This window comes from Manis pentadactyla, chromosome 7, assembly GCF_030020395.1.
Source record: "Manis pentadactyla isolate mManPen7 chromosome 7, mManPen7.hap1, whole genome shotgun sequence".
Classification (NCBI taxonomy): domain Eukaryota; kingdom Metazoa; phylum Chordata; class Mammalia; order Pholidota; family Manidae; genus Manis; species Manis pentadactyla.
The window spans coordinates 98295901-98322008 of NC_080025.1; the positions used below are offsets into that span (position 1 = coordinate 98295901).

General features: G+C 37.7%; 1 protein-coding gene across 7 annotated transcripts in view; it reads left to right on the forward strand.

The window, feature by feature from the left end:
- PALS2 (protein associated with LIN7 2, MAGUK p55 family member) overlaps positions 1-26108 on the forward strand; it is a 165756-nt gene that overhangs the window by 131969 nt on the left and 7679 nt on the right. For all 7 annotated transcript variants that reach the window (XM_057504588.1, XM_057504589.1, XM_036877876.2 and 4 more), the window contains 2 exons: positions 22006-22208; positions 22966-23094. In XM_057504588.1, the coding sequence (XP_057360571.1) occupies positions 22006-22208; positions 22966-23094 (332 nt within the window). The remainder of the gene's footprint in view (positions 1-22005; positions 22209-22965; positions 23095-26108) is intronic.

Genomic DNA, 26108 nt, shown 5'->3' on the forward strand with positions numbered 1-26108 from the left:
TAAGGATGGCCAGCATCGAAAAGACTAAGAACAACAATTGCTGGCAAGGATGGGGAGAAAGGGGAACCCTCCTACACTTCTGGTGGGAATGTAAGCTAGTTCAACCATTGTGGAAAGCAATATGGAGGTTCCTCAAAAAACTAAAAATAGAAGTACCATTCGACCTAGGAATTCCACTCCTAGGAATTTACCCAAATAATATAATTTCTCAGATTCAAAAAGACATATGCACCCCTATCTTTATTGCAGCACTATCTACAATAGCCATGATACAGAAGCAACCTAAGTGTCCCATCAGTAGGCTCAAGAAGAGGTGGTACATATACCCAATGGAATACTATTCAGCCAAAAGAAAGAAACAAATCCTACCATTTGCAGCAACATGGATGGAGCTGGAGGACATTATGCTCAGTGAAATAAGCCAGCTGGAGAAAGACAAGTGCCAAATGATTTCCCTCATTTGTGGAGTATAACAACAAAGCAGAACTGAAGGAACAATACAACAACAGACTCACAGACTCCAAGAAGGGACTAGAGGTTACCAAAGGGGAGGGGTGGGGGAGGTCAGGTGGGAGGGAGGGAGAAGGGGATTTGAGGAGTATTATGATTGGCACATACAGTGTGGGGGTGATCATGGGGAAGACAGTGTAGCACAGAGAAAGCAAATAGTGACTCTGTGACATCTTACTATACTGATGGGCAGTGACTGCAATGGAGAATGGGGGAGACATGATAATATGGGTGAATGTAGTAACCACATTGTTTTTTCATGTGAAACCTTCTTAAGAGTGTATATCAATAATACCTTAAAAAAATAAAAATAAGTTATGTTTTTTTGGTCAAATTTATTCCTAAATATTGTCTTCTCTTTGGTGCTAAAATTAAAGATATTACTTTCTTAATTTCCTTTTCAGATTGTTCATTGCAAGTGTATAGAAATACAACTGATTTTTGCATGTTAATTTTGTATCCATTAACCTCACTGAACTCATTTATTCTGATATTTTGTGTAAAATTCTCCAGTTTTCTATATCCAAGATCATGCCATCTGCAAATAGAGATAGTTTTCCTATTTCTTTCAGTCTCCATGTCACTTATTTTTTTTCTTGTCTAATTGCCCTGGTTAGAACCTCTGTCCAGTACAGTTGTGGAATATAAATGGCAAAAGTGGACATCCTTGACTTGTTCATGTTGTTAGGTGACATTCAGTCTCTCAGCACCAAGTATACTGTTAGCTGTGGGTTTTTTGTAGATACCCTTCATCAGAGAGAAATTCTCTTCTATTCCTAATTCATTGATTTTTTTATCATGAAAGGGTACTGGACTTTGTCAAATGCTTTTTCTTTGTCTATCAGAAGATCATATTTTTTAAATTCTTTTATACTATGGACATATCTGTGGTAAATCTCATTTCATCATGCTTTGTAATCCTTTTTATATGCTTCAAGATTCAGTTTGCTAGTACTTTTTTTTATTAAGGTATGATTTATATACACTCTTATGAAGGTTTCACATGAAAAAACAATGTGATTACAACATTTACCCATATTATCAAGTCCACACCCATACCCCAATGCAGTCACTGTCCATCAGTGTAGTAAGATGCCACAGATCCACTGTGTGCTTTCTCTATGCTACACTGTTCTCCCCGTGATTCCCCCACACCATGTGTACTAAACATAATCTCCCTCAATTCCCTTCTCCCTCCCTCCCCACCTGCCCTCCCAGACGCCTCCCCCTTTGGTAACCACTAGTTCATTCTTGGAGTCTCTAAGTCTGCTGCTATTTTGTTCCTTCAGTTTCGCTTCATTGTTATACTCCACAAATGAGGGAAATAATTTGGCATTTATCTTTCTCCGCCTGGCTTATTTCACTGAGCACTGATGTCCTCCAGCTCCATCCATGTTGTTGCAAATGGTAGGATTTATTTCTTTCTTATGGCCAAATAGTATTCCATTGTGTATATGTACCACATCTTCTTTATTCATCTACTGATGGACACTTAGGTTGCTACCATATCTTGGCTATTGTAAAAAGTGCTGCAATAAACATAGGGGTGCATATGTCTTTTTGAATCTGAGAACTTGTATTCTTTGGGTAAATTCCAAGGAGTGGAATTCTGGGGTCAAATGGTATATCTATTTTTAGTTTTTTGAGGAACCTCCATATTGCTTTCCACAATGGTTGAACTAGCTTACATTCCCACCAGCAGTATAGGAGGGTTCCCCTTTATCCCCATCCTCGCCAGCATTTGTTATTCTTAGTCTTTTCGATGCTGGCCATCCTTACTGGTGTGAGGTGATATTTCATTGTGCTTTTAATTTGCATTCCCCTGATGATTAGTGATGTGGAGCATCTTTTCATGTGTCTGTTAGCCATCTGAATTTCTTCTTTGGAGAACTGTCTCTTCATATTCTCTGCCCGTTTTTTAATCAGGTTATTTGCTTTTGGGTGGTGAGGCGTGTAAGTTCTTTATATATTTTGGATGTTAACCCCTTGTCAGATATGTCATCTACAAATATATTCTCCCATACTGTAGTATGCCTTTTTGTTCTGTTGATTGTGTCCTCTGCTGTACAGAAACTTTTTAGTTTGATATAGTCCCATGAGTTCATTTTTGCTTTTTGTTTCCCTTGCTTGAAGAGATGTGTTCAGGAAGAACTTGCTCATGCTTATATTCAGGAGATGTTTCGCTATTTTGTCTTCTAAGAGTTTTATGGTTTCATTACTTACATTCAGGTCTTTGAGTCATTTCAAGTTTACTTTTGTGTTTGGGGTTAAACAGTTATCCAGTTTCATTCTCTTGCATGTCCCTGTCCAGTTTTGCCAACACCAGCTGTTGAAGAGGCTGTCATTTCCCCATTGTATGTCCATGACTCCTTTATCATATATTAATTGACCATATATGCTTGGGTTTATATCAGGGCTCTCTAGTCTGTTCCATTGGTCTATGGTTCTGTTCTTGTGCCAGTACCAAATTGTCTTGATTACTGTGTCTTTGTAGTATAGCTTGAAGTTGGGGAGCGTAATCCCCCCAGCTTTATTCTTCCTTCTCAGGATTGCTTTGGCTATTTGAGGTCTTTCGTGGTTCCATATGAATTTTAGAACGATTTTCTCTAGTTCGTTGAAGAATGCTGTTGATATTTTGATGGGGATTGCATTGAATCTGTGGTTTGCTTCAGGCAGGATGGCCATTTTGACAATATTAATTCTTCCTATCCATGAGCATGGGTTGAATTTCCATTTACTGGTATCTTCTTTGATTTCTCTTAAGAGTGTCATGTAGTTTTCAGAGTATAGGTCTTTCACTTCTTTGGTTAGGTTTATTCCTAGGTATTTTATTCTTTTTGATGTAATTGTGAATGGAATTATTTTCCTGATTTCTCTCTCTGCTAGTTCATTGTTAGTGTATAGGAATGCCACAGGTTTTGGCGTATTAGTTTTGTATCCCCCAACTTTGCTGAATTCAGATATTAGATGTAGTAGTTTTGGAGTGGGTTCTTTAGGCCTTTTTATGTACAATATCATGTCATCTGCAAACAGGGACAGTTTAACTTCTTCCTTGCCAATCTGGATGCCTTTTATTTCTTTGTGTTGTCTGATTCCCATAGCTAGGACCTCCAGTACTATGTTGAATAGAAGTGGGGAAAGTAGGCATCCTTGTCTTGTTCCCAATCTTAAAGGAAATGCTTTCAGCTTCTCGCTGTTAAGTATGATGTTGGCTGTGGGTTTGTCATATATGGCCTTTATTATGTTGAGGTACTTGTCCTCTATGCCCATTTTGTTGAGAATTATTAACATGAGTGGATGTTGAATTTTGTCGAATGCTTTTTTGGCATTTATGGAGATGATCATGTGGTTTTTGTCCTTTTTGTTGATGCGGTGAATGATGTTGATGGATTTTCGAATGTTGTACCATTCTTGCATCCCTGGGATAAATCCCAGTTGATCATGATGAATGATCTTTTTGATGTATTTTTGAATTTGATTTGCTAATATTTTGTTCAGTGTTTTTGCATCTATGTTCATTAGGGATATTGGCCTGTTAGTTTTCTTTTTTTGTGGTGTCTTTGCCTCGTTTTGGTATTAGAGTGATGCTGGCCTCATGGAATGAGTTTGGAAGTATTCCCTCCTCTTCTATTTTTTGGAAAACTTTAAGAAGAATGGGTATTAGGTCTTCACTAAATGTTAGATAAAATTCAGCAGTGAACCCATCTGGTCCAGGAATTTTCTTCTTAGGCATTTTGTTCTTAGGTAGTTTTTTGATAACCAGTTCAATTTCATTGCTGGTAATTGGTCTGTTCAGATTTTCTGTTTCTTCCTTGGTCAGCCTGGGAAGGTTGTATTTTTCTAGAAAGTTTTCCATTTCTTGTAGGTTTTCCTGTTTGTTAGCAAGGAATTTTTCATAGTATTCTCTAATAATTCTTTGTATTTCTGTGGTGTCTGTAGTGATTTTTCCTTTCTCATTTCTGATTCTGTTTATGTCTGTAGGCTCTCTTTTTTTCTTGGTAAGTCTGGCTAGGGGTTTATCTATTTTATTTATTTTCTTGAAGAACCAGCTCTTGCTTTCATTGATTCTTTCTATTGTTTTATTCATCTTGATTTTATTTATTTCTACTCTAATCTTTATTATGTCCCTCCTTCTACTGACTTTGGGCCTCATTTGTTCTTCCTTTTCCAGTTTCGTTAATTGTGAGTTTAGACTACTCATATGGGATTATTCTTCTTTCCTGAGGTAGGCCTGTATTGCAATATACTTTCATCTTAGCACGGCCTTGTCTGCATCCCACCGATTTTGCGGTGTTGAATTATTGTTGTCATTTGTCTCCATATATTTCTTGATCTCTGTTTTTATTTGGTCATTGATACATTGTTTATTTATGAGCATGTTGTGAAGCCTTCATGTGTTTGTGGGATTTTTCATTTTCTTTGTGTAATTTAGTTCTAGTTTCATACCTTTGTGGTCTGAGAAACTGGTTGGTACAATTTCAGTCTTTTTTAATTTACTGAGGCTCTTTTTGTGGCCTAGTATATGATCTGTTCTTGAAAATGTTCCATGTGCACTTGAGAAGAATGTGTATTGTGTTGCTTTTGGGTGTAGAGTTCTGTAGATGTCTGTTAGGTCCATCTGTTCCAATGTGTTGTTCAGTGCCTCTGTGTCCTTACTTGTTTTCTGTCTTGTTGATCTGTCCTTCAGAGTGACGGGAGTGTTGAAGTCTCCTAGAATTAATGCATTCCATTCTATTTCCCCTTTTAATTCAGGTAGTATTCATTTCACATATGTAGGTGCTCCTGTGTTGGGAGCATAGATATTTATAATGTTTATATCTTCTTGTTGGATTGACCCCTTTATCATTATGTAATGTTCTTCTTTGTCTCTGGTGACTTTCTTTGTTTTGAAGTCTATTTTGTCTGATACAAGTACTGCAACTCCTGCTTGTTTCTCCCTATTAGTTGCATGAAATATCTTTTTCCATCCCTTCACTTTTAGTCTGTGTATGTCTTTGGGTTTAAAGTGAGTCCCTTGTAGGCAGCATATAGATGGGTCTTGTTTTTTCTTATCTATTCAGTGACTCTATGCCTTTTGATTGGTGCATTCAGACCATTTACATTTAGGGTGATTATCGATAGGTGGGTACTTACTGCCATTGCAGGCTTTAGTTTAGTGGTTACCAAAGGTTCAAGGTTAACTTCCTTACTATCTAAGAGTCTAGCTTAACTCACTTAATATGCTATTACAAACACAATCTAAAGGTTCTTTTCTTTTTCTCCTCCTTTTCCTTCCTCCTCCATTCTTTATATAGTAAGTATCATATTCTGTACTCTTTATCTATCCCTTGATTGACTTTTGGGATAGTTGATTTAATTTTGCATTTGCTTAGTAATTAGCTGTTCTACTTTCTTTTTTTTTTTTTTGTTTGTTTTTTTTGTTTTTTGTTTTTTTTTTTTTTTTTTAATAATTATTTTTTATTGAAGGGTAGTTGACACACAGTATTACATTACATGAGTTTCAAGTGTACAACACAGTGGTAGAACATTTATATACATAATTCTAGGTTCCAGCTATCACCCTACCAAGCTGTTACAATATCTTGACTATATTCCTTATGCTATACATTACATCCTGGTTACTAATTTATTTTACCATTGGAAGTCTGTCCTTTTTTTTTTTTTTTTTTTTTGTGAGGGCATCTCTCATATTTATTGATCAAATGGTTGTTAACGACAATAAAATTCTGTATAGGGGAGTCAATGCTCAATGCACAATCATTATTCCACCCCAAGCCTAATTTTTGTCAGTCTCCAATCTTCTGAGGCATAACAAACAAGTTTTTACATGTAGAACAAATTCTTACATAATGAATAAGTTACATAGTGAACAGTACAAGGGCAGTCATCACAGAAACTTTCGGTTTTGCTCATGCATTATGAACTATAAACAGTCAGTTCAAATATGAATACTCATTTGGTTTTTATACTTGATTTATATGTGGATACCACATTTCTCTCTTTATTATTATTATTTTTAATAAAATGCTGAAGTGGTAGGTAGATACAAGATAAAGGTAGAAAACATAGTTTAGTGTTATAAGAGAGCACATGTAGATGATCAGGTGTGTGCCTGTAGACTATGTGTTAATCCAAGCTAGACCAGGGCAATAAAACATCCACGTATGCAGAAGATTTCTCTCAGAACGGGGGGGTGAGGTTCTAAGCCTCACCTCTGTTGATCCCCAATTTCTCACCTGATGGCCCCCCTGCGACTGTGCCTGTCTTAGGTTGTTCCTCCCTTGAGGAATCTTACCCGTCTCTGGCTAACCAGTCATCTTCCGGGGCCATACAGGGAAATGTGAAGTTGGTAAGTGAGAGAGAAGCCTTATTGTTTGAAAAAGTTAGCTTTTTACTTCTTTGCATATTTATGCCCTGTGGCTTCTATGCCCAGCATTTGTCTTGAGGTATCTTTACCACTTGGAAGAATTATGATACTCGGTAAATTTGATATGAGGCACGAATTCTATTTAAGGGTTGTAATTAGGAAGGAAGAAGAAAAGCTATAGAAGTAGCAGGCGGAAGAAAACATGGGAAGATTGATTATTTCTTTGATATATCTTCTTGTAGAGTAACTTCAGCATGTATAGGTTTTAAGCTACTACTTAAATTGCACACACACATTAACATAATAGGAGTATAGTTACATAACCAAGGCATATCTGTAATTACCAGCCATCTGCAGTGAAACCAAGAAAACCAGTTAGGCACCTTAGGCATTTGTGAAAACTTATCTATGATATGGTGGATATTGTCCAAATGAACTTGAACAGTCTGAGAGAAATCAGACAAATTAAAACAACCCATTCCTGGGGACTGTTCACATGCCATATGTTCTTTTAACAATAAATAGTTTGTAGTTGTAAGACTTTGGAGCGCTACAATTTGCACTTCTCCAAATTCTTGGTTGAGTTCCAACAGTATAGATCCAGTCCAATTTTGTTGTTTTACTGTATGCACAGGCCAGCTTAGATATCTCCTTCCTCATTCCCATGGCAAGTCCAGGAACTGGTGGGATGAGTGCATCTACAGGTGTAGCAGTGCGTGGATCTTTGTTGGGGTTTTTTGATGATCATCTTCTGGCATGAGTCTTCCAGAGAGTGCAGATGTTGGAAGTTCTTTTTCATATCGTATCTTAGTTCATTTTCGGGGTAGCCGAATTAGGCTTTGATCCTCTGTGTAAACACAAACAGACCCTTTGCCTACACTTTTATATGCCCTTTATACCCTTGTGTAGAACTCGTTGGAGGTTACCACACAGGAACTGCCCTTTTTTTTTTTTTTTTTTTTTGCTATCACTAATCTACACTTACATGACGAATATTATGTTTACTAGGCTCTCCCCTATACCAGGTCTCCCCTATAAACCCCTTTACAGTCACTGTCCATCAGCATAGCAAAATGTTGTAGAATCACTACTTGCCTTCTCTGTGTTGTACAGCCCTCCCTTTTCTCCTACCCCCCCATGCATGTTAATCTTAATACCCCCCTACTTCCCCCCCCTTATCCCTCCCTACCCACCCATCCTCCCCAGTCCCTTTCCCTTTGGTACCTGTTAGTCCATTCTTGAGTTCTGTGATTCTGCTGCTGTTTTGTTCCTTCAGTTTTTCCTTTGTTCTTATATTCCACAGATAAGTGAAATCATTTGGTATTTCTCTTTCTCCGCTTGGCTTGTTTCACTGAGCATAATACCCTCCAGCTCCATCCATGTTGCTGCAAATGATTGGATTTGCCCTTTTCTTATAGCTGAGTAGTATTCCATTGTGTATATGTACCACATCTTCTTTATCCATTCATCTATTGATGGACATTTAGGTTGCTTCCAATTCTTGGCTATTGTAAATAGTGCTGCAATAAACATAGGGGTGCATCTGTCTTTCTCAAACTTGATTGCTGCATTCTTAGGGTAAATTCCTAGGAGTGGAATTCCTGGGTCAAATGGTAAGTCTGTTTTGAGCATTTTGATGTACCTCCGTACTGCTTTCCACAATGGTTGAACTAACTTACATTCCCACCAGCAGTGTAGGAGGGTTCCCCTTTCTCCACAGCCTCGCAAACATTTGTTGTTGTTTGTCTTTTGGATGGCAGCCATCCTTACTGGTGTGAGGTGATACCTCATTGTAGTTTTAATTTGCATTTCTCTGATAATTAGCGATGTGGAGCATCTTTTCATGTGTCTGTTGGCCATCTGTATTTCTTTTTTGGAGAACTGTCTGTTCAGTTCCTCTGCCCATTTTTTAATTGGGTTATTTGTTTTTTGTTTGTTGAGGCATGAGAGCTCCTTATATATTCTGGACGTCAAGCCTTTATCGGATGTGTCATTTTCAAATATATTCTCCCATACTGTAGGGATCCTTCTTGTTCTATTGATGGTGTCTTTTGCTGTACAGAAGCTTTTCAGCTTAATATAGTCCCACTTACTCATTTTTGCTGTAGTTTTCCTTGCCCGGGGAGATATGTTCAAGAAGAGGTCACTCATGTTTATGTCTAAGAGGTTTTCGCCTATGTTTTCTTCCAAGAGTTTAATGGTTTCATGGCTTACATTCAGGTCTTTGATCCATTTTGAGTTTACTTTTGTATATGGGGTTAGACAATGGTCCAGTTTCATTCTCCTACATGTAGCTGTCCAGTTTTGCCAGCACCACCTGTTGAAGAGACTGTCATTTCGCCATTGTATGTCCATGGCTCCTTTATCAAATATTAATTGACCATATATGTCTGGGTTAATGTCTGGATTCTCTAGTCTGTTCCATTGGTCTGTGGCTCTGCTCTTGTGCCAGTACCAAATTGTCTTGATTACTATGGCTTTATAGTAGAGCTTGAAGTTGGGGAGTGAGATCCCCCCTACTTTATTCTTCTTTCTCAGGATTGCTTTGGCTATTCGGGGTCTTTGGTGTTTCCATATGAATTTTTGAATTGTTTGTTCCAGTTCATTGAAGAATGTTGCTGGTAGTTTCATAGGGATTGCATCAAATCTGTATATTGCTTTGGGCAGGATGGCCATTTTAACGATATTAATTCTTCCTAGCCACGAGCATGGGATGAGTTTCCATCTGTTAGTGTCCCCTTTAATTTCTCTTAAGAGTGACTTGTAGTTTTCAGAGTATAAGTCTTTCACTTCTTTGGTTAGGTTTATTCCTAGGTATTTTATTTTTTTTGATGCAATTGTGAATGGAGTTGTTTTCCTGATTTCTCTTTCTGTTGGTTCATTGTTAGTATACAGGAAAGCCACAGATTTCTGTGTGTTGATTTTGTATCCTGCAACTTTGCTGTATTCCGATATCAGTTCTAGTAGTTTTGGGGTGGAGTCTTTAGGGTTTTTTATGTACAGTATCATGTCATCTGCAAATAGTGACAGTTTAACTTCTTCTTTACCAATCTGGATTCCTTGTATTTCTTTATTTTGTCTGATTGCCGTGGCTAGGACCTCCAGTACTATGTTAAATAACAGTGGAGAGAGTGGGCATCCCTGTCTAGTTCCCGATCTCAGAGGAAATGCTTTCAGCTTCTCGCTGTTCAATATAATGTTGGCTGTGGGTTTATCATAGATGGCCTTTATTATGTTGAGGTACTTGCCCTCTATTCCCATTTTGCTGAGAGTTTTTAACATGAATGGATGTTGAACTTTGTCAAATGCTTTTTCAGCATCTATGGAGATGATCATGTGGTTTTTGTCTTTCTTTTTGTTGATGTGGTGGATGATGTTGATGGACTTTCGAATGTTGTACCATCCTTGCATCCCTGGGATGAATCCCACTTGGTCATGGTGTATGATCCTTTTGATGTATTTTTGAATTCGGTTTGCTAATATTTTGTTGAGTATTTTTGCATCTACGTTCATCAGGGATATTGGTCTGTAGTTTTCTTTTTTGGTGGGGTCTTTGCCTGGTTTTGGTATTAGGGTGATGTTAGCTTCATAGAATGAGTTTGGGAGTATCCCCTCCTCCTCTATTTTTTGGAAAACTTTAAGGAGAATGGGTATTATGTCTTCCCTGTATGTCTGATAAAATTCCGAGGTAAATCCATCTGGCCCGGGGGTTTTGTTCTTTGGTAGTTTTTTGATTACCTCTTCAATTTCGTTGCTGGTAATTGGTCTGTTTAGATTTTCTGTTTCTTCCTGGGTCAATCTTGGAAGGTTATATTTTTCTAGGAAGTTGTCCATTTCTCCTAGGTTTCCCAGCTTGTTAGCATATAGGTTTTCATAGTATTCTCCAATAATTCTTTGCATTTCTGTGGGGTCCGTCGTGATTTTTCCTTTCTCGTTTCTGATACTGTTGATTTGTGTTGATTCTCTTTTCTTCTTAATAAGTCTGGCTAGAGGCTTATCTATTTTGTTTATTTTCTCGAAGAACCAGCTCTTGGTTTCATTGATTTTTGCTATTGTTTTATTCTTCTCAATTTTATTTATTTCTTCTCTGATCTTTATTATGTCCCTCCTTCTGCTGACCTTAGGCCTCATCTGTTCTTCTTTTTCCAATTTCGATAATTGTGACATTAGACCATTCATTTGGGATTGCTCTTCCTTTTTTAAATATGCTTGGATTGCAATATACTTTCCTCTTAAGACTGCTTTTGCTGTGTCCCACAGAAGTTGGGGCTTAGTGTTGTTGTTGTCATTTGTTTCCATATATTGCTGGATCTCCATTTTGATTTGGTCATTGATCCATTGATTATTTAGGAGCGTGTTGTTAAGCCTCCATGTGTTTGTGAGCCTCTTTGCTTTCTTTGTACAGTTTATTTCTAGTTTTATGCCTTTGTGGTCTGAAAAGTTGGTTGGTAGGATTTCAATCTTTTGGAATTTACTGAGGCTCTTTTTGTGGCCTAGTATGTGGTCTATTCTGGAGAATGTTCCATGTGCACTTGAGAAGAATGTATATCCCGCTGCTTTTGGATGTAGAGTTCTATAGATGTCTATTAGGTCCATCTGCTCTACTGTGTTGTTCAGTGCTTCCGTGTCCTTACTTATTTTCTGCCCAGTGGATCTATCCTTTGGGGTGAGTGGTGTGTTGAAGTCTCCTAGAATGAATGCATTGCAGTCTATATCCCCCTTTAGTTCTGTTAGTATTTGTTTCACATATGCTGGTGCTCCTGTGTTGGGTGCATATATATTTAGAATGGTTATATCCTCTTGTTTGACTGAGCCCTTTATCATTATGTAGTGTCCTTCTTTATCTCTTGTTACTTTCTTTGTCTTGAAGTCTATTTTGTCTGATATTAGTACTGCAACCCCTGCTTTCTTCTCACTGTTGTTTGCTTGAAATATGTTTTTCCATCCCTTGACTTTTAGTCTGTACATGTCTTTGGGTTTGAGGTGAGTTTCTTGTAAGCAGCATATAGATGGGTCTTGCTTTTTTATCCATTCTGTTACTCTGTGTCTTTTGATTGGTGCATTCAACCCATTAACATTTAGGGTGACTATTGAAAGATATGTACTTATTGCCATTGCAGGCTTTAAATTCGTGGTTACCAAAGGTTCAAGGTTAGCCTCTTTAGTATCTTACTGCCTAACTTAGCTCGCTTATTGAGCTGTTATATACACTATCTGGAGATTCTTTTCTTCTCTCCCTTCTTGTTCCTCCTCCTCGATTCTTCATATGTTGGGTGTTTTGTGCTGTGCTCTTTCTAGGAGTGCTCCCATCTAGAGCAGTCCCTGTAAGATGTTCTGTAGAGGTGGTTTGTGGAAAGCAAATTCCCTCAGCTTTTGTTTGTCTGGGAATTGTTTAATCCCACCGTCATATTTGAATGATAGTCGTGCTGGATACAGTATCCTTGGTTCAAGGCCCTTCTGTTTCATTGTATTAAATATATCATGCCATTCTCTTCTGGCCTGTAGGGTTTCTGTTGAGAAATCTGACGTTAGCCTGATGGGTTTCCCTTTATAGGTGACCTTTTTCTCTCTAGCCACCTTTAACACTCTTTCCTTGTCCTTGATCTTTGCCATTTTAATTATTATGTGTCTTGGTGTTGCCCTTCTTGGATCCTTTCTGTTGGGGGTTCTGTGTATTTCCGTGGTCTGTTTGATTACTTCCTCCCCCAGTGTGGGGAAGTTTTCAGCAATTATTTCTTCTAAGATACTTTCCATCTCTTTGCCTCTCTCTTCTTCTTCTGGGACCCCTATAATACGGATATTGCTCCTTTTAGATTGGTCACACAGTTCTCTTAATATTGTTTCATTCCTGGAGATCCTTTTGTCTCTCTCTATGTCAGCTTCTATGCGTTCCTGTTCTCTTATTTCAATTCCATCAATGGCCTCTTGCATTCTATCCATTCTGCTTATAAACCCTTCCAGAGTTTGTTTCATTTCTGCGATCTCCTTTCTGGCATCTGTGATCTCTTTCCGGACTTCATCCCATTTTTCTTGCGTATTTCTCTGCATCTCTGTCAGCATGTTTATGATTCTTATTTTGAATTCTTTGTCAGGAAGACTGGTTAGGTCTGTCTCCTTCTCTGGTGTTGTCTCTGTGATCTTTGTCTGCCTGTAGCTTTGCCTTTTCATGGTGATAGGAATAGTCTGCAGAACTGGGACGAGTGACGGCTGGAAGGACTTCCTTTCTTGTTGGTTTGTGGCCCTCCTCTCCTGGGAGAACAGCGGCCTCTAGTGGCTTGTGCTGCGCAGCTGCGCGCAGACAGGGTTTCTGCTTCCTGCCCGGCTGCTATGGAGTTAATCTCCGCTGTTGCTGTGGGCGTGGCCTGGCTCGGGCAGCTACTCCAAAATGGTGGAGTCGCGTTGGAGCAGGAGCTGCTGGGAGGCTATTTATCTCCGTAAGGGGCCTCCCTGCTCCCTGCAGCCCAGGGGTTAGGGTGCCCAGAGACCCCGGATTCCCTACCTCTGGATTAAGTGACCCGCCCTGCCCCTTTAAGACTTCCAAAAAGCACCCGCCGAAACAAAACAACGACCACAAAAAAAAACAAGAAAAAAAAATTTTTTTAATTAAAAAAAAAAATTTTTAATTAAAAAAAAAAAGGTGGTCTTTCGTTTTTCTTTATTCTCCGGTGCCAGCCTCAGGCCTCTGCTCACCGGTCTTTCTGCCCTGTTTCCCTAATATTGGGGTCCCTGTCCCTTTAAGACTTCCAAAAAGCGCTCGCCAAAACAAAGCAGCAAAAAAGCAAAAAAAAAAAAATGGTCGCGCGCTTTTCTTATGTCCTCTGTCGCCCAGCCTCCAGTGCCTGCTCACTGTTGTTGCTGCCCTGTTTTCCCAGTATCGAGGGCCCTGCGCTCTGGCCCGGATGACTGGGGCTGGGTGTTCGGCAGCCCTGGGCTCCGTCTCCCTCCCGCTCTGCCTGCTCTTCTCCCGCCGGGAGCTGGGGGGAGGGGCGCTCGGCTCCCGCGGGGCCGGGGCTTGTATCTTACCCCCTTCGCGAGGCGCTGGGTTCTCTCAGGTGTGGATGTGGTCTGGATATTGTCCTGTGTCCTCTGGTCTTTATTCTAGGAAGGGTTGTCTTTGTTATATTTTCATAGATATATGTTGTTTTGGGAGGAGATTTCCGCTGCTCTACTCACGCCGCCATCTTCCGCCCCCCTGTTCTACTTTCTTTGCTGTGTTTTCATTGCCTCTGGTGACAACTATTCAACCTTTGGAACACTTCCATCTATAGCAGTCCCTCCAAAATAGGCTGTAGAGATGGTTTGTGGGAGGTAAATCCTCTCAGGTTTTGCTTATCTGGAAATTGTTTAATCCCCCTTTCAAATTTAAATGATAATCTTGCTGGATAAAGTCATTTTGGTTCCAGGCCCTTCTGCTTCATTGCATTAAATACATCATGCCACTCCCTCTGGCCTATAAGGTTTCTGCTGAGAAGTCTGATGTTAGCCTGACGGGCTTTCCTGTGTATGTGATCTTATTTCTCTCTCTGGCTGCTTTTAACAGTCTGTCCTTATCTTTAATCTTTGCCATTTTAATTACTGTATGTCTTGGTGTTGTCTTCCTTGGGTCCCTTGTGTGGCGAGATCTATGCACCTCCATGGCCTGAAAGACTAACCCCTTCCCCAAACTGGGGAAGTTTTCAGCAATTACCTCCTCAAAGACACTTTCTATCCCTTTTTCTCTCTCTTCTTCTGGTACCTCTCTAATGCGAATATTGTTCCTTTTGGATTGGTCACACAGTTCTCTCAATATTCTTTCATTCTTAGAGATCCTTTTTTCTCTCTGTGCCTCAGCTTCTTTGTATTCCTCTTCTCTGGTTTCTGTTTCATTTATCATCTCCTCCACCTTATCTGATATGCTTTTAATACCCTCCATTGTGCTCTTCAAGGATTGGATCTCCAACCAGAATTCATTCCTGAGTTCTTGAATATCTTTCCGTACCTCCATTAGCATATTAATGATTTTTATTTTGAGCTCCCTTGCAGGAAGTATCATAAGGTCCATGTCATCTTTCTCAGGGATTATATTAATTTTACTCTGGAGCAGGTTCCTTTGGCATTTCATATTTGTGTATGGTGCCCTCTAGTGTCCAAAAGCTCTACTCTGGAGCTGCTGAGCCCCTGAAGCAATGTCGCAGCGGAGTGGTACTGGTGCCTGGGGGGAGGAAAGAGCTGTTTCCTGCTTCCCAGCTGCTGTGCCTGTCTCCACTGCCTGAACCAGTGGGCCGAGCAGCTGGATATGGATACCTGCTTTCCACAAGCGGCTGAAATCTCAGTCTCTCCAGGAATTCTGCCTGTCTGCTTTCCAACCCCGTCATCACCAGAGTATCATGAAAGCACCATGAAATGTATGTTTGTGTTCCCAGAGCAGATCTCCAGAGCTAGGTATTCAGCAGTCCCAGGACCCCCTCCCTCCCTGCTCAGTTTCTCTTTGTCCCACTGGTGAGCTGGGGTGGGGGAAGGGCTTGGGTCCTGCTGGGCCACAGCTTTGTTACCCTGTTCTGTGAGGTCTGCTCTTTTCGCCATGTGTATGCAGTCTGGCTCAGTCCTCTTTCCTATTGCTCTCTCAGGATTAGTTGTATTAATTATATTTTCATATTATATGCAGTTTTAGGAGGAAGCCTGTGTCCCACCTCTCACGCCACCATCTTTAACCTGGTCTGTGCTATTTGAGGATTTGTATGTCTGCATTCATAAAAGATATTGGTCTATAGTTTTCATTTCATTTCATTCATATGTTGTTGCTAACTTTGATATGGTAATCTGGATTCAGAATGAGTCGGAAAGTTCCTTCTGTGTATTTTTTTTTGTAAGAGTGAGCGAAGGATTGGTATTAATTCTTCTTTACTTCATGGAATTTACTCTTGAAGCCATCTGACCCTGGGGTTATCTTTGTAGGATGTTTTGATTACCAGTTCAATTATCTTTACTTGCTATAGATCCACTGATATTTTCTATTTCTTTCTAATCCGTTTGAAAATTTCTACAAGATCCATAGTAGTTTCCCCTCCTCATTCCTGATTCTAGTAATTTGAGCCCTCTCTCTTCTTTTCTTGGTCAGTCCGCCTAAAGGTTTGTCAGTTCTGTTTGGAATTGTGAAAAAAAACAACTTTTGCTTTTGATTTTCTCTAATTTTTTTTTTTTGGTTTTTATAACAGATTTTTATAACTACAAAGTTCCCTATAAGCAGTGCTGTAGCTGCATCTCATAATTTTTGTATTATGTTTTTGTTTTCATTTACCTCAAAGTATTTTCTAATTTTCTAATTATTTGACCCATTGGTTATTCAGTGTGTATTCTTTAATTTCACATAACTGAATTTCTCAGATTTCTTCTATTACTGATTTACAATTCATTCCATAACGGTCAGAGAACATTGCATGATTTTACTCCCTTTAAATTCATTGAGACTTACTTCATGACCTCAGGTATGGTGTCTTCTGGAGAATGTTCACTGGGAAGAATATGTATTCTGCTGTTTTGGGTTGAGTGTTCTCTGGATGCCTGTTAGGTCTAGTTGTTGATAGTGTTGTTCAGGCCTTCTTTTTCTTGTCGATCTTCTACTTACTCTATCCATTATGGAGAGTGGGGCGTTGAAGTCTCCAAATAATCTTGTTAACTTACCTCTTTCTCTCCTCAGAGTCACTTTATGCTTCATGTATTTTGAGGCTTTGTTATTAATGAATGTGTTTATAACTTTTATCTTCTGATGGATTGACTCCTTTTTCATTATAAAGTGTTCTTCTTTGTCCCCAGGAGCACTTTTTATCTTAAAGTCTATTTTGTCTAATATGAGTATAGCCACCCAACCTTTATTTTGGTTATTGTTTGTGAGTGTATCTTTTCCATCTTTTTACTTTATTTGTGTATTTAAATCTAAAGTGTTTGTTTTATAGACAGCATATAGTTTGATCATTTTTTACATCTGTTCTGCCAATATCTGCCTTTTAATTGGAGTCTTTTATCCACTTAATGTAGTAATTAATAATGAAAATATCCCTCAATATGGGTTACCTGATTATTTCCTTATGATTAGGTTTCGGTTATGCATTATTGGAAAGACATAAATCATGTTTTAACTTTCTCTGATCATTATACTAGGGGCTACATCTTGTCAGTTTGTCCCATTACTGATGATGTTAACTGTGATAATTGGTTTAGCTGATGTCTCATGGATTTCTCCATTGTAAAAGGTGACTTTCCTACCAATTGTCATTACTAAGTAGTCTGTTCAAAGAAACTTTGAAATTGTGTAAATATTCTGCCTCTCAGCAAACTTCTGCTCAGTGGATTTAGCATCCATCAATAATTTATTAATTTAAAATCTTTCCCTGAATTTGGAGAAACAGCTATCAGGCTGCTAATATCCTTCTCACTTTGTTTGAAATACAAAGATAATCATCATACATCCTTGCAGTTAGGTGTGGCTAGATACAGTTAGGTGAGTTCAGTTAGAAACAATTCAACTAAGCTGTTTCTGCCAAGTCATACCTGATTGTTTCATTGAATGGCTGAATTCCTTGGAGGTACAAACAGGAAAGAGCTCTATTTTTTCCAACCACTGCCTTCCTTCATGTTCTGTCAGATCTTTTCCCCCCTCTCCTTTTCCTTCAGCCCCCAGAAAGTTCTTTAACTTTCTGGTCACTTTCAGTTATAAAAACTGCATCATTCATGAAATAAGCCTTACTTTCAGGTATTTAAAAAAAAAAGAGCTGGAATTCAAAACCTCAGTGTTGCATCAAATTCCCTTTTTGTCCCTTCTACATAGCTCATTCCTGCCTCATGGCTTAGGATGTGCATTTTGAAGGGAATGGCATAATTTATTACTCTCCTTTCTCCTCCACTACTCTGACTTCTCAAGGTCAGGGCAGGAATAAGTGGGGATTAAGGGGAAGGGATAAAATGCAGTCTTATAAAATCTTGGCTGTTGGAGAATGTAGCCCTCTATGTCACACATGTGCAAGTGCTGTTTTTCACCAAGGTCTGCTTGCATGTTCTTTAGAAACTCTGTAGAGACCTCTGTCCACTGCGGTTCCCTGGCAAAGATGCTTACAGCTGGACCCTAGAGACCCACCCCAAGCTCCAATCCCATACTTCATGTTCTTTTTTGCTTGGTTCTCTACCCTTCATATTGTCTTTATGTGCAGGACACCTTCAGAATAGTTCAAACCAGACTATCCTTTGAATACACACACATTCACGGCCCACAGGAAACTCATTCTTGCTTTGCCAAGCATTGGGAGTATAAACCACACCACTGCTCCATGCCACCATGGACTTTCAGAATTCCCCAGGAAGAATCATTTCACATGGGATAAGAAGAAGAAGAAAATGAGGCATTCCCCCTGAACTTATGACTCATTACCTCAGTGACTCCTTTTTTGAGTGTATATAAGATAGAGGTGGAGAGAGAGATCATCCCAGGATCAAGCTGGCCACTTTTTGGTAAACTCTGAAAGAAGAGACCATAGATCCTTGGTATTTTAGGACTTGTTCTGGACCTAAGAGAAATTGTGAGACTGCAAGAAAAGTCTCATTTAGCATTCTGTTCATAAATATGAAGAGGACAATTAAAGTAACTTCTAATTACAGAATTGCAATCATATTGTTCATATAAAATTTGCATACTTTTCCCCTACTTAACAACATCGATCTTTCCTTAGACTCTCAAGCTTGTCACTCACACCCTCTTTTAATTATTATTTCCCCAGCCTGGAACACTACATCCTGGATCTTCACATGCTTGAATTTTGCTACGGGTTGTATTTTAGCACTTAAATTCTTATTTCTTATTTAACTACTCCCCTATCTTATGTTCAAGAATATGTCTCATAAGAACAGAGAACTTGTCTGTCTTTTGCACTCCTATAGACCCACCATCTAAAATGGGGTCTAAAACATAGTAGATACCCAATAAATATTTGATGAATGAATGAATGAACATTATATCATGAGCTTTTTCTCACAAGTCATTACTTTTTTTAAATTTTTTTTGTAAATAGTAATCCTACAACTCAACAATCAAAACGCAACCTCATTCAAAAATGGGCCAAAACCTTGAGTAGACATTTCTCCAGAGAAGGTATACAAATGGCCAGTAAGCACATGAAAAGATACTAAACATCTCTAATCATGAGGGAAATGCAAATCAAAACATCAGTGATATACTACTTCATACCCATTTAGGTTTTTTGGTTGTTGAGTTGTAATGACTCCAGAGAAGTCATTACAAAATATGTAATGACTTGTAAATCAAATTGATAGAGACAGAAAGCAAAGTAGTGGTTACTAAGGCCTCAGGGAGGGCATAATGGGGAGCTGGTGTTTAATGGGCACAGAGTTTCACATTAAGATGATGAAAAGGTTCTGGAGATGGATAACGGTAACTGTTGCACAACAATGTGAAGATACTTAATGCCACTGATCACACATTTAAACATGGTTAAAAAGATAAATTGTATGTGTATTTTACCATGATAAGAAAAATTAAAAGTCATATTAGCTCCTTAATATTCTAGCATATAAGTATACTATGGTATATTTAACCTTTGCTGTTATTGCCCATTTAGATGGTTTGAATGGTTATTTTTGTACAAGAGGTGAGAGAAAGTGTATATACATATACCTCAGATGTAAAGTTATTAGATCAAAGGATATATATCTAAATATTTCCATTTCTTAATTTCTCAGTGCCAAATTAATTTCCAGAAAGATGTACTATTTTATCTTTCAACAGACCTTTATTTTTAGGAAAGATTCAAATCTGAATTTTTATATAGAAAGATTTTTGTATATCCATACATCAGATCTACTTGCACTTCTTCCTATAATGTAGGGGTATTTTACTTCTCTTTAAATCATTCACATTTATGTAGTACCTAGCTTTTTTTATGCCTCAGAATCAACATAAAAAAGTTCTGATAAAGTATGGCAAGTTTGCCTAATTTCTGATATATAGTATTGTGCTGCTACATTTTATCAGGTGTTGTGAAAGGGGGAGTCTCATAGGGAAGGAGGCAGTTGCTCTAGCATTGTATTAACTTGATTTAATTTTCTTTATAGATTATAAAATCCTAAAATAGAGAAGATTATTAATCCAGGGGTATAAGCCACCTTATGAATCACACTTTCTCTTTAACATAGACATCTTAAGATCAGTTAACAAATAAAATGTAACTTTGTTGATGGTTTTCTCATTATCTGAATAGCTGTTAAAATTTAGAATTTTGTCTACCAATCACAAAAATCAAATTCTAAAAAAATCACATTACTTAGCTGCTTATTAGCACATAAGCCTAAGGTTGCAGTCCAACCATCCTGTTCTAATTTCTCTGATCCAGGAAGATAAAGGGGCTTAAATATTTAGCAGTGTAGATTTTTTTTCCCCTTGACTGTTCACTAGAGAATGGGATTGTAAATAAAATTCACTTATAAACTAAAAAAATTTCACCAATAATTAAGATTCCCTCAACATATATGAGGTAGCAGTGGGGGCAATATGTGTGCCTATACGTATTTTTTTCAAGCAGCATATTCCCATATATGGTTTCACTCTAGAGCTTCACCAAAAAATAGTGCTCTTCTAAAATTATGTTCACATATATTGAGCCAAGTCCTAGTATGTATTTATTTGGGGAGCTTAAAATTGCCTTAGATATTTTATCATACTGCCTTTGATGAATAATTCTAGAAACCTTAGAAATCACACGTTTTCAAATGTGAAAAGCCATCATAGCATCTTGAAGATCTCTAATTTACTTTCTAAATGCTTTCTAGAGTGGTCTGGGATAATTACCGTCAAGGCTGAGCCAGAAAATGGGGGGCTGGAGTGTGGGGAAGGGAGTCCTGTTGTACATAATGATCTCATTTATGAATGAGACCCTTATTATTGTGCTTGAATTTGAAGTCCTTTTTGTTCTTATATGAGTTCTTTTGATATGCTTATTATAAATAGTCAAAATACTGCCAGCTTTTGATCTGGGTTACTTTGTTTTTAATTACATATGCTTACTGATTTTGTCATATATCCTGCAATCCTATAAATATTTGTTCAGTAAAAATACTTTTTTATATTTGATCCAGCCAAACTCAAATTAAGGCTAACCTTAAAAATAACACACACACAAATACACAAATTATTTCTCTCTTTCCAAGCTAGTGTTAACAAGTTGGCATAGACACCTAACTCTACATTTTTACAACAGTCTAAAAGGCGCTAATAGTCCATTCCTAGCATGGCCCAAGTTGCAAAGGAAGTATATATCTCTGAAAGTATTCAGAGCTCTGAAATACCAGACAAAAGGATCCTCTAAATTTTGTTCACTCTCATTCTCTCAGAATAAGTTAGATCAGAGTAGAGGAAGGAGGTAGCTAGATCCACCACTGAGGTGCAAAATAAGAACAGTTAACATTTCTCAATAAGCAGGAGGCAAAAAGAAAGGTTTGGTATTAGGGCAAGAAAAAGGCTAGGTAATTTATGGGTAAAACTGCATTTCAGAAAATTGATAATACCACCTAAAAATAGAACTTTGCTCATGTGTTGCTACTCAATTAGGAAATGTTAAAGTGTAAAGAAAGGATATAATTGATACTCCTTAAGGAGAAATGGGAGTGCTGGTCAGCTGGAAAAGATGCGCACAGCATACTTCATACTATTAGGACTCACCATAATTAAGAATTTAAATGTAGGGCTCTGCTTCTAGATAAGTATATTTGAGTTTCAAACTGACTTTATAAAGCACATATTTTGGTTACAAATTGTATACTGGGGATTGCCTCTTAAAACATTCTTATAGATAAGGGGTCCACAAACATTTTTATTCAATAGCCATATAGTAAATATTTTAGGCTTTGCAGGCCATCTAGTCTCTGTCACAACTACTCCATCACTGTAAAACAAATGAAACCGTAGATGGTAAAACAAATGAGCATAGCTATGACCCAATAAAACTTTATTTACAAAGATAGGAAGCAGGCCAGATTTTGCCACCCCTGCACTAAATGGAAAAATCTTAAGCTACTCTCTGCATTTGTCTATTTTTTTAATACCCTGCATTCTCTCTGTACAAATTCTTAACATTATTTTTATTTAGTTACTTCACGGAAACCAAGGGAAGATGAGAAAGATGGCCAGGCATATAAATTTGTGTCACGATCTGAGATGGAAGCAGATATTAAAGCTGGAAAGTATTTGGAACATGGGGAATATGAAGGAAATCTTTATGGAACCAAGATTGATTCTATTCTTGAAGTTGTCCAAACTGGACGAACTTGCATTTTGGATGTCAACCCTCAAGTAAGTGCATGTATTCTGAAACTTTTTTTTTTTATTTCTTACAGAGGTTTTGTTTTGTTTTCAGATTGTGAAGGTGAACTTTCTTTCCCTCTACTACCTGTTGGTTGGTGATAGGCAATCTTATTATGTATCCACAGCTAGTTATATAAATTTCTGCTCAGTAGCCAACAGAGGCTTGGATGGCAACAGAAACTTAATAGAAGTTTAATATTTATTTACTTGCTCAAGTAATAAATGCATGCCTTAGGAAATGTAGAATTTAAAATTTAAGACTGCAACATAAAGAATAAAACTGAAGTCATACCCTTTCCACTTCCCCCAACGCACAAAAATTCATTTCATTCCCATTCCATGTCTCTCTCACACCCCACCACACTCAACCCAACTTCGCTTCTGTATTCAGAGATAAATATTAATACTTTGATGGGTATCTTTCTGTCATTTTAGTATGCCTTAAATACAAATATATAAATATTCTGTACAGATTCTTCAGCTTTTCTCATTAAACTGTATTTCTTGAAGATCTTTTCATACCAGTTAGCATAGAGCTTTTGTTGTTCCTTGTAATTGCTGCATAGTATTTCAAGTATGGAGATATGTATACACATCTGTATATTAATATTGAAAAAGCAAAAAATTGTCAGTGTCTATTAATTGGAGAGATTATATAAATAATCTAGTATTTAGTACAGATTAAAGGGTAACAATTCCAATCCTAATCCTATATAAATTGCTTTGTAATTGTTCTTCTACACAGGCTCTGAAAGTACTAAGAACATCTGAGTTCATGCCCTACGTTGTGTTTATTGCTGCTCCAGAACTGGACATGTTACGTGCCATGCACAAGGCTGTGGTGGATGCTGGTATCACTACCAAGCTTTTGACGGTGAGCAGTTCTTTTCAAGCTAACAATATTATCTTCCTCCTAAATTTTTACAATCTTTTGGGCATGTTTAACTCTATCTAACCATACTTATGAAATAAACATACTGTATAAAATATAGAATAAAAATTTGTTCAGTAGGTAATAGTTAGAATTTGGAACAGTATTGCTTTTACTTAGAAACCATGGTTCACTTAATTTTAAAACAAAAGCGACTCTCCCATCTGCAAATGAAATGGATCAGTATTAAAAATGCTTATTAATCCAACTCCCTCATTTTACTGATAAGGAAACTGGGCCTCAAGACCATTAGCAAGTAGAGTTAGGTATTCTGACTTTTAGTTTCTGTTACATATTTTCTCTTGCTCTCCCTCTCTCTTCTCATATTATGGAAAATTTAAAATATATACAAAAGAGGGAAAAAAATGAACTCCCATGTGCCCATTACCTAGCTTCAATAACACATGGCCATTTTTGTTTCAGTTTGACCTCTCCTCACTTGTTCCCTTACCTGGGATTATTTTGAAGCAAGTCTGTGATTATCAACTGTAAATACCTTAGTATTTATTTCTCAGATAGACTTTTTAAACATAATCCTAATACCATTAACACATAAAAAACTAGTAAAGCCTTTTTAATATCATAAACATGCCTATATTTGAATTTCTCTGAGATTTATATATATTCTTTTTTTTTTTTTTTTTTTTTTTAATAATTATTTTTTATTGAAGGGTAGTTGACACACAGTATTACATTACATGAGTTTCAAGTGTACAACACAGTGGTAGAACATTTATATACATAATTCTAGGTTCCAGCTATCACCCTACCAAGCTGTTACAATATCTTGACTATATTCCTTATGCTATACATTACATCCCGGTTACTTATTTATTTTACCATTGGAAGTCTGTCCTTTTTTTTTTTTTTTTTTTTTTTTTTTTTGTGAGGGCATCTCTCATATTTATTGATCAAATGGTTGTTAACGACAATAAAATTCTGTATAGGGGAGTCAATGCTCAATGCACAATCATTATTCCACCCCAAGCCTAATTTTTGTCAGTCTCCAATCTTCTGAGGCATAACAAACAAGTTTTTACATGTAGAACAAATTCTTACATAATGAATAAGTTACATAGTGAACAGTACAAGGGCAGTCATCACAGAAACTTTCGGTTTTGCTCATGCATTATGAACTATAAACAGTCAGTTCAAATATGAATACTCATTTGGTTTTTATACTTGATTTATATGTGGATACCACATTTCTCTCTTTATTATTATTATTTTTAATAAAATGCTGAAGTGGTAGGTAGATACAAGATAAAGGTAGAAAACATAGTTTAGTGTTATAAGAGAGCACATGTAGATGATCAGGTGTGTGCCTGTAGACTATGTGTTAATCCAAGCTAGACCAGGGCAATAAAACATCCACGTATGCAGAAGATTTCTCTCAGAACGGGGGGGTGAGGTTCTAAGCCTCACCTCTGTTGATCCCCAATTTCTCACCTGATGGCCCCCCTGCGACTGTGCCTGTCTTAGGTTGTTCCTCCCTTGAGGAATCTTACCCGTCTCTGGCTAACCAGTCATCTTCCGGGGCCATACAGGGAAATGTGAAGTTGGTAAGTGAGAGAGAAGCCTTATTGTTTGAAAAAGTTAGCTTTTTACTTCTTTGCATATTTATGCCCTGTGGCTTCTATGCCCAGCATTTGTCTTGAGGTATCTTTACCACTTGGAAGAATTATGATACTCGGTAAATTTGATATGAGGCACGAATTCTATTTAAGGGTTGTAATTAGGAAGGAAGAAGAAAAGCTATAGAAGTAGCAGGCGGAAGAAAACATGGGAAGATTGATTATTTCTTTGATATATCTTCTTGTAGAGTAACTTCAGCATGTATAGGTTTTAAGCTACTACTTAAATTGCACACACACATTAACATAATAGGAGTATAGTTACATAACCAAGGCATATCTGTAATTACCAGCCATCTGCAGTGAAACCAAGAAAACCAGTTAGGCACCTTAGGCATTTGTGAAAACTTATCTATGATATGGTGGATATTGTCCAAATGAACTTGAACAGTCTGAGAGAAATCAGACAAATTAAAACAACCCATTCCTGGGGACTGTTCACATGCCATATGTTCTTTTAACAATAAATAGTTTGTAGTTGTAAGACTTTGGAGCGCTACAATTTGCACTTCTCCAAATTCTTGGTTGAGTTATATATATTCTTTACAGTTGATTTTTTTCAAATCAGGATCCAAACAAGATCAACACATTGCAGCCACTTGATGTCTTCCAAATCGCCTTTTTTCCCCCAGCTTGAGATGTATTTGACATATATTAAACTGTACATATTGAAAGTGTGCAGCTTGATAAGTTGGGGCATGTGTATATACCCACAAAGCCATTCTCAATCAAGGCAATGCCCATGTCCCTCACCTTCAAAAGTGTCTCTGTGCTCCCCCCCAGAGTCCCACCCTCCTCCATCTACCGCCCCCACAGAGCCCCACCCTCCTTCATACCCCTACACACACACTGTAGCTGATAAGCCTTGAAATCAGGTAGTGTTAGTCCTCTTTTTTCTTTTTCAGGTTACTCTGTGTATCTACTTAACTTTCTGAATATCTGAAGTGTAGTTATAATAAGTGTTCTTGTGTCATGGTCTACTAATTCAAACATTCGTATCAGTACTGGATCAGTTTTGATTGAATGACTTTTCTCTTCATTATGGCCTTATTTTCCTGCGTCTTTGCAATCCTGGTTTTTATTGGGTGCCAGACAGTGTAAGCTTTGTTCTGGGATGCAGTTATTTGGAAATAGTTTGTTCCTTTCAGGTCTTGCTTTTACAATTTGTTAGGTAAGACCAGAGCAATTCTCATTCTAATGGCAGTTATTCACCACTGAGGCAAGATCACTTGAGCACCTTCCCAGCCTGTGCACCATGAGGTTTGTCTGTTTTATGGTGGGAATAGGTCTCTTTGTGGCTCAGAATGAATACCTCTCATCCTT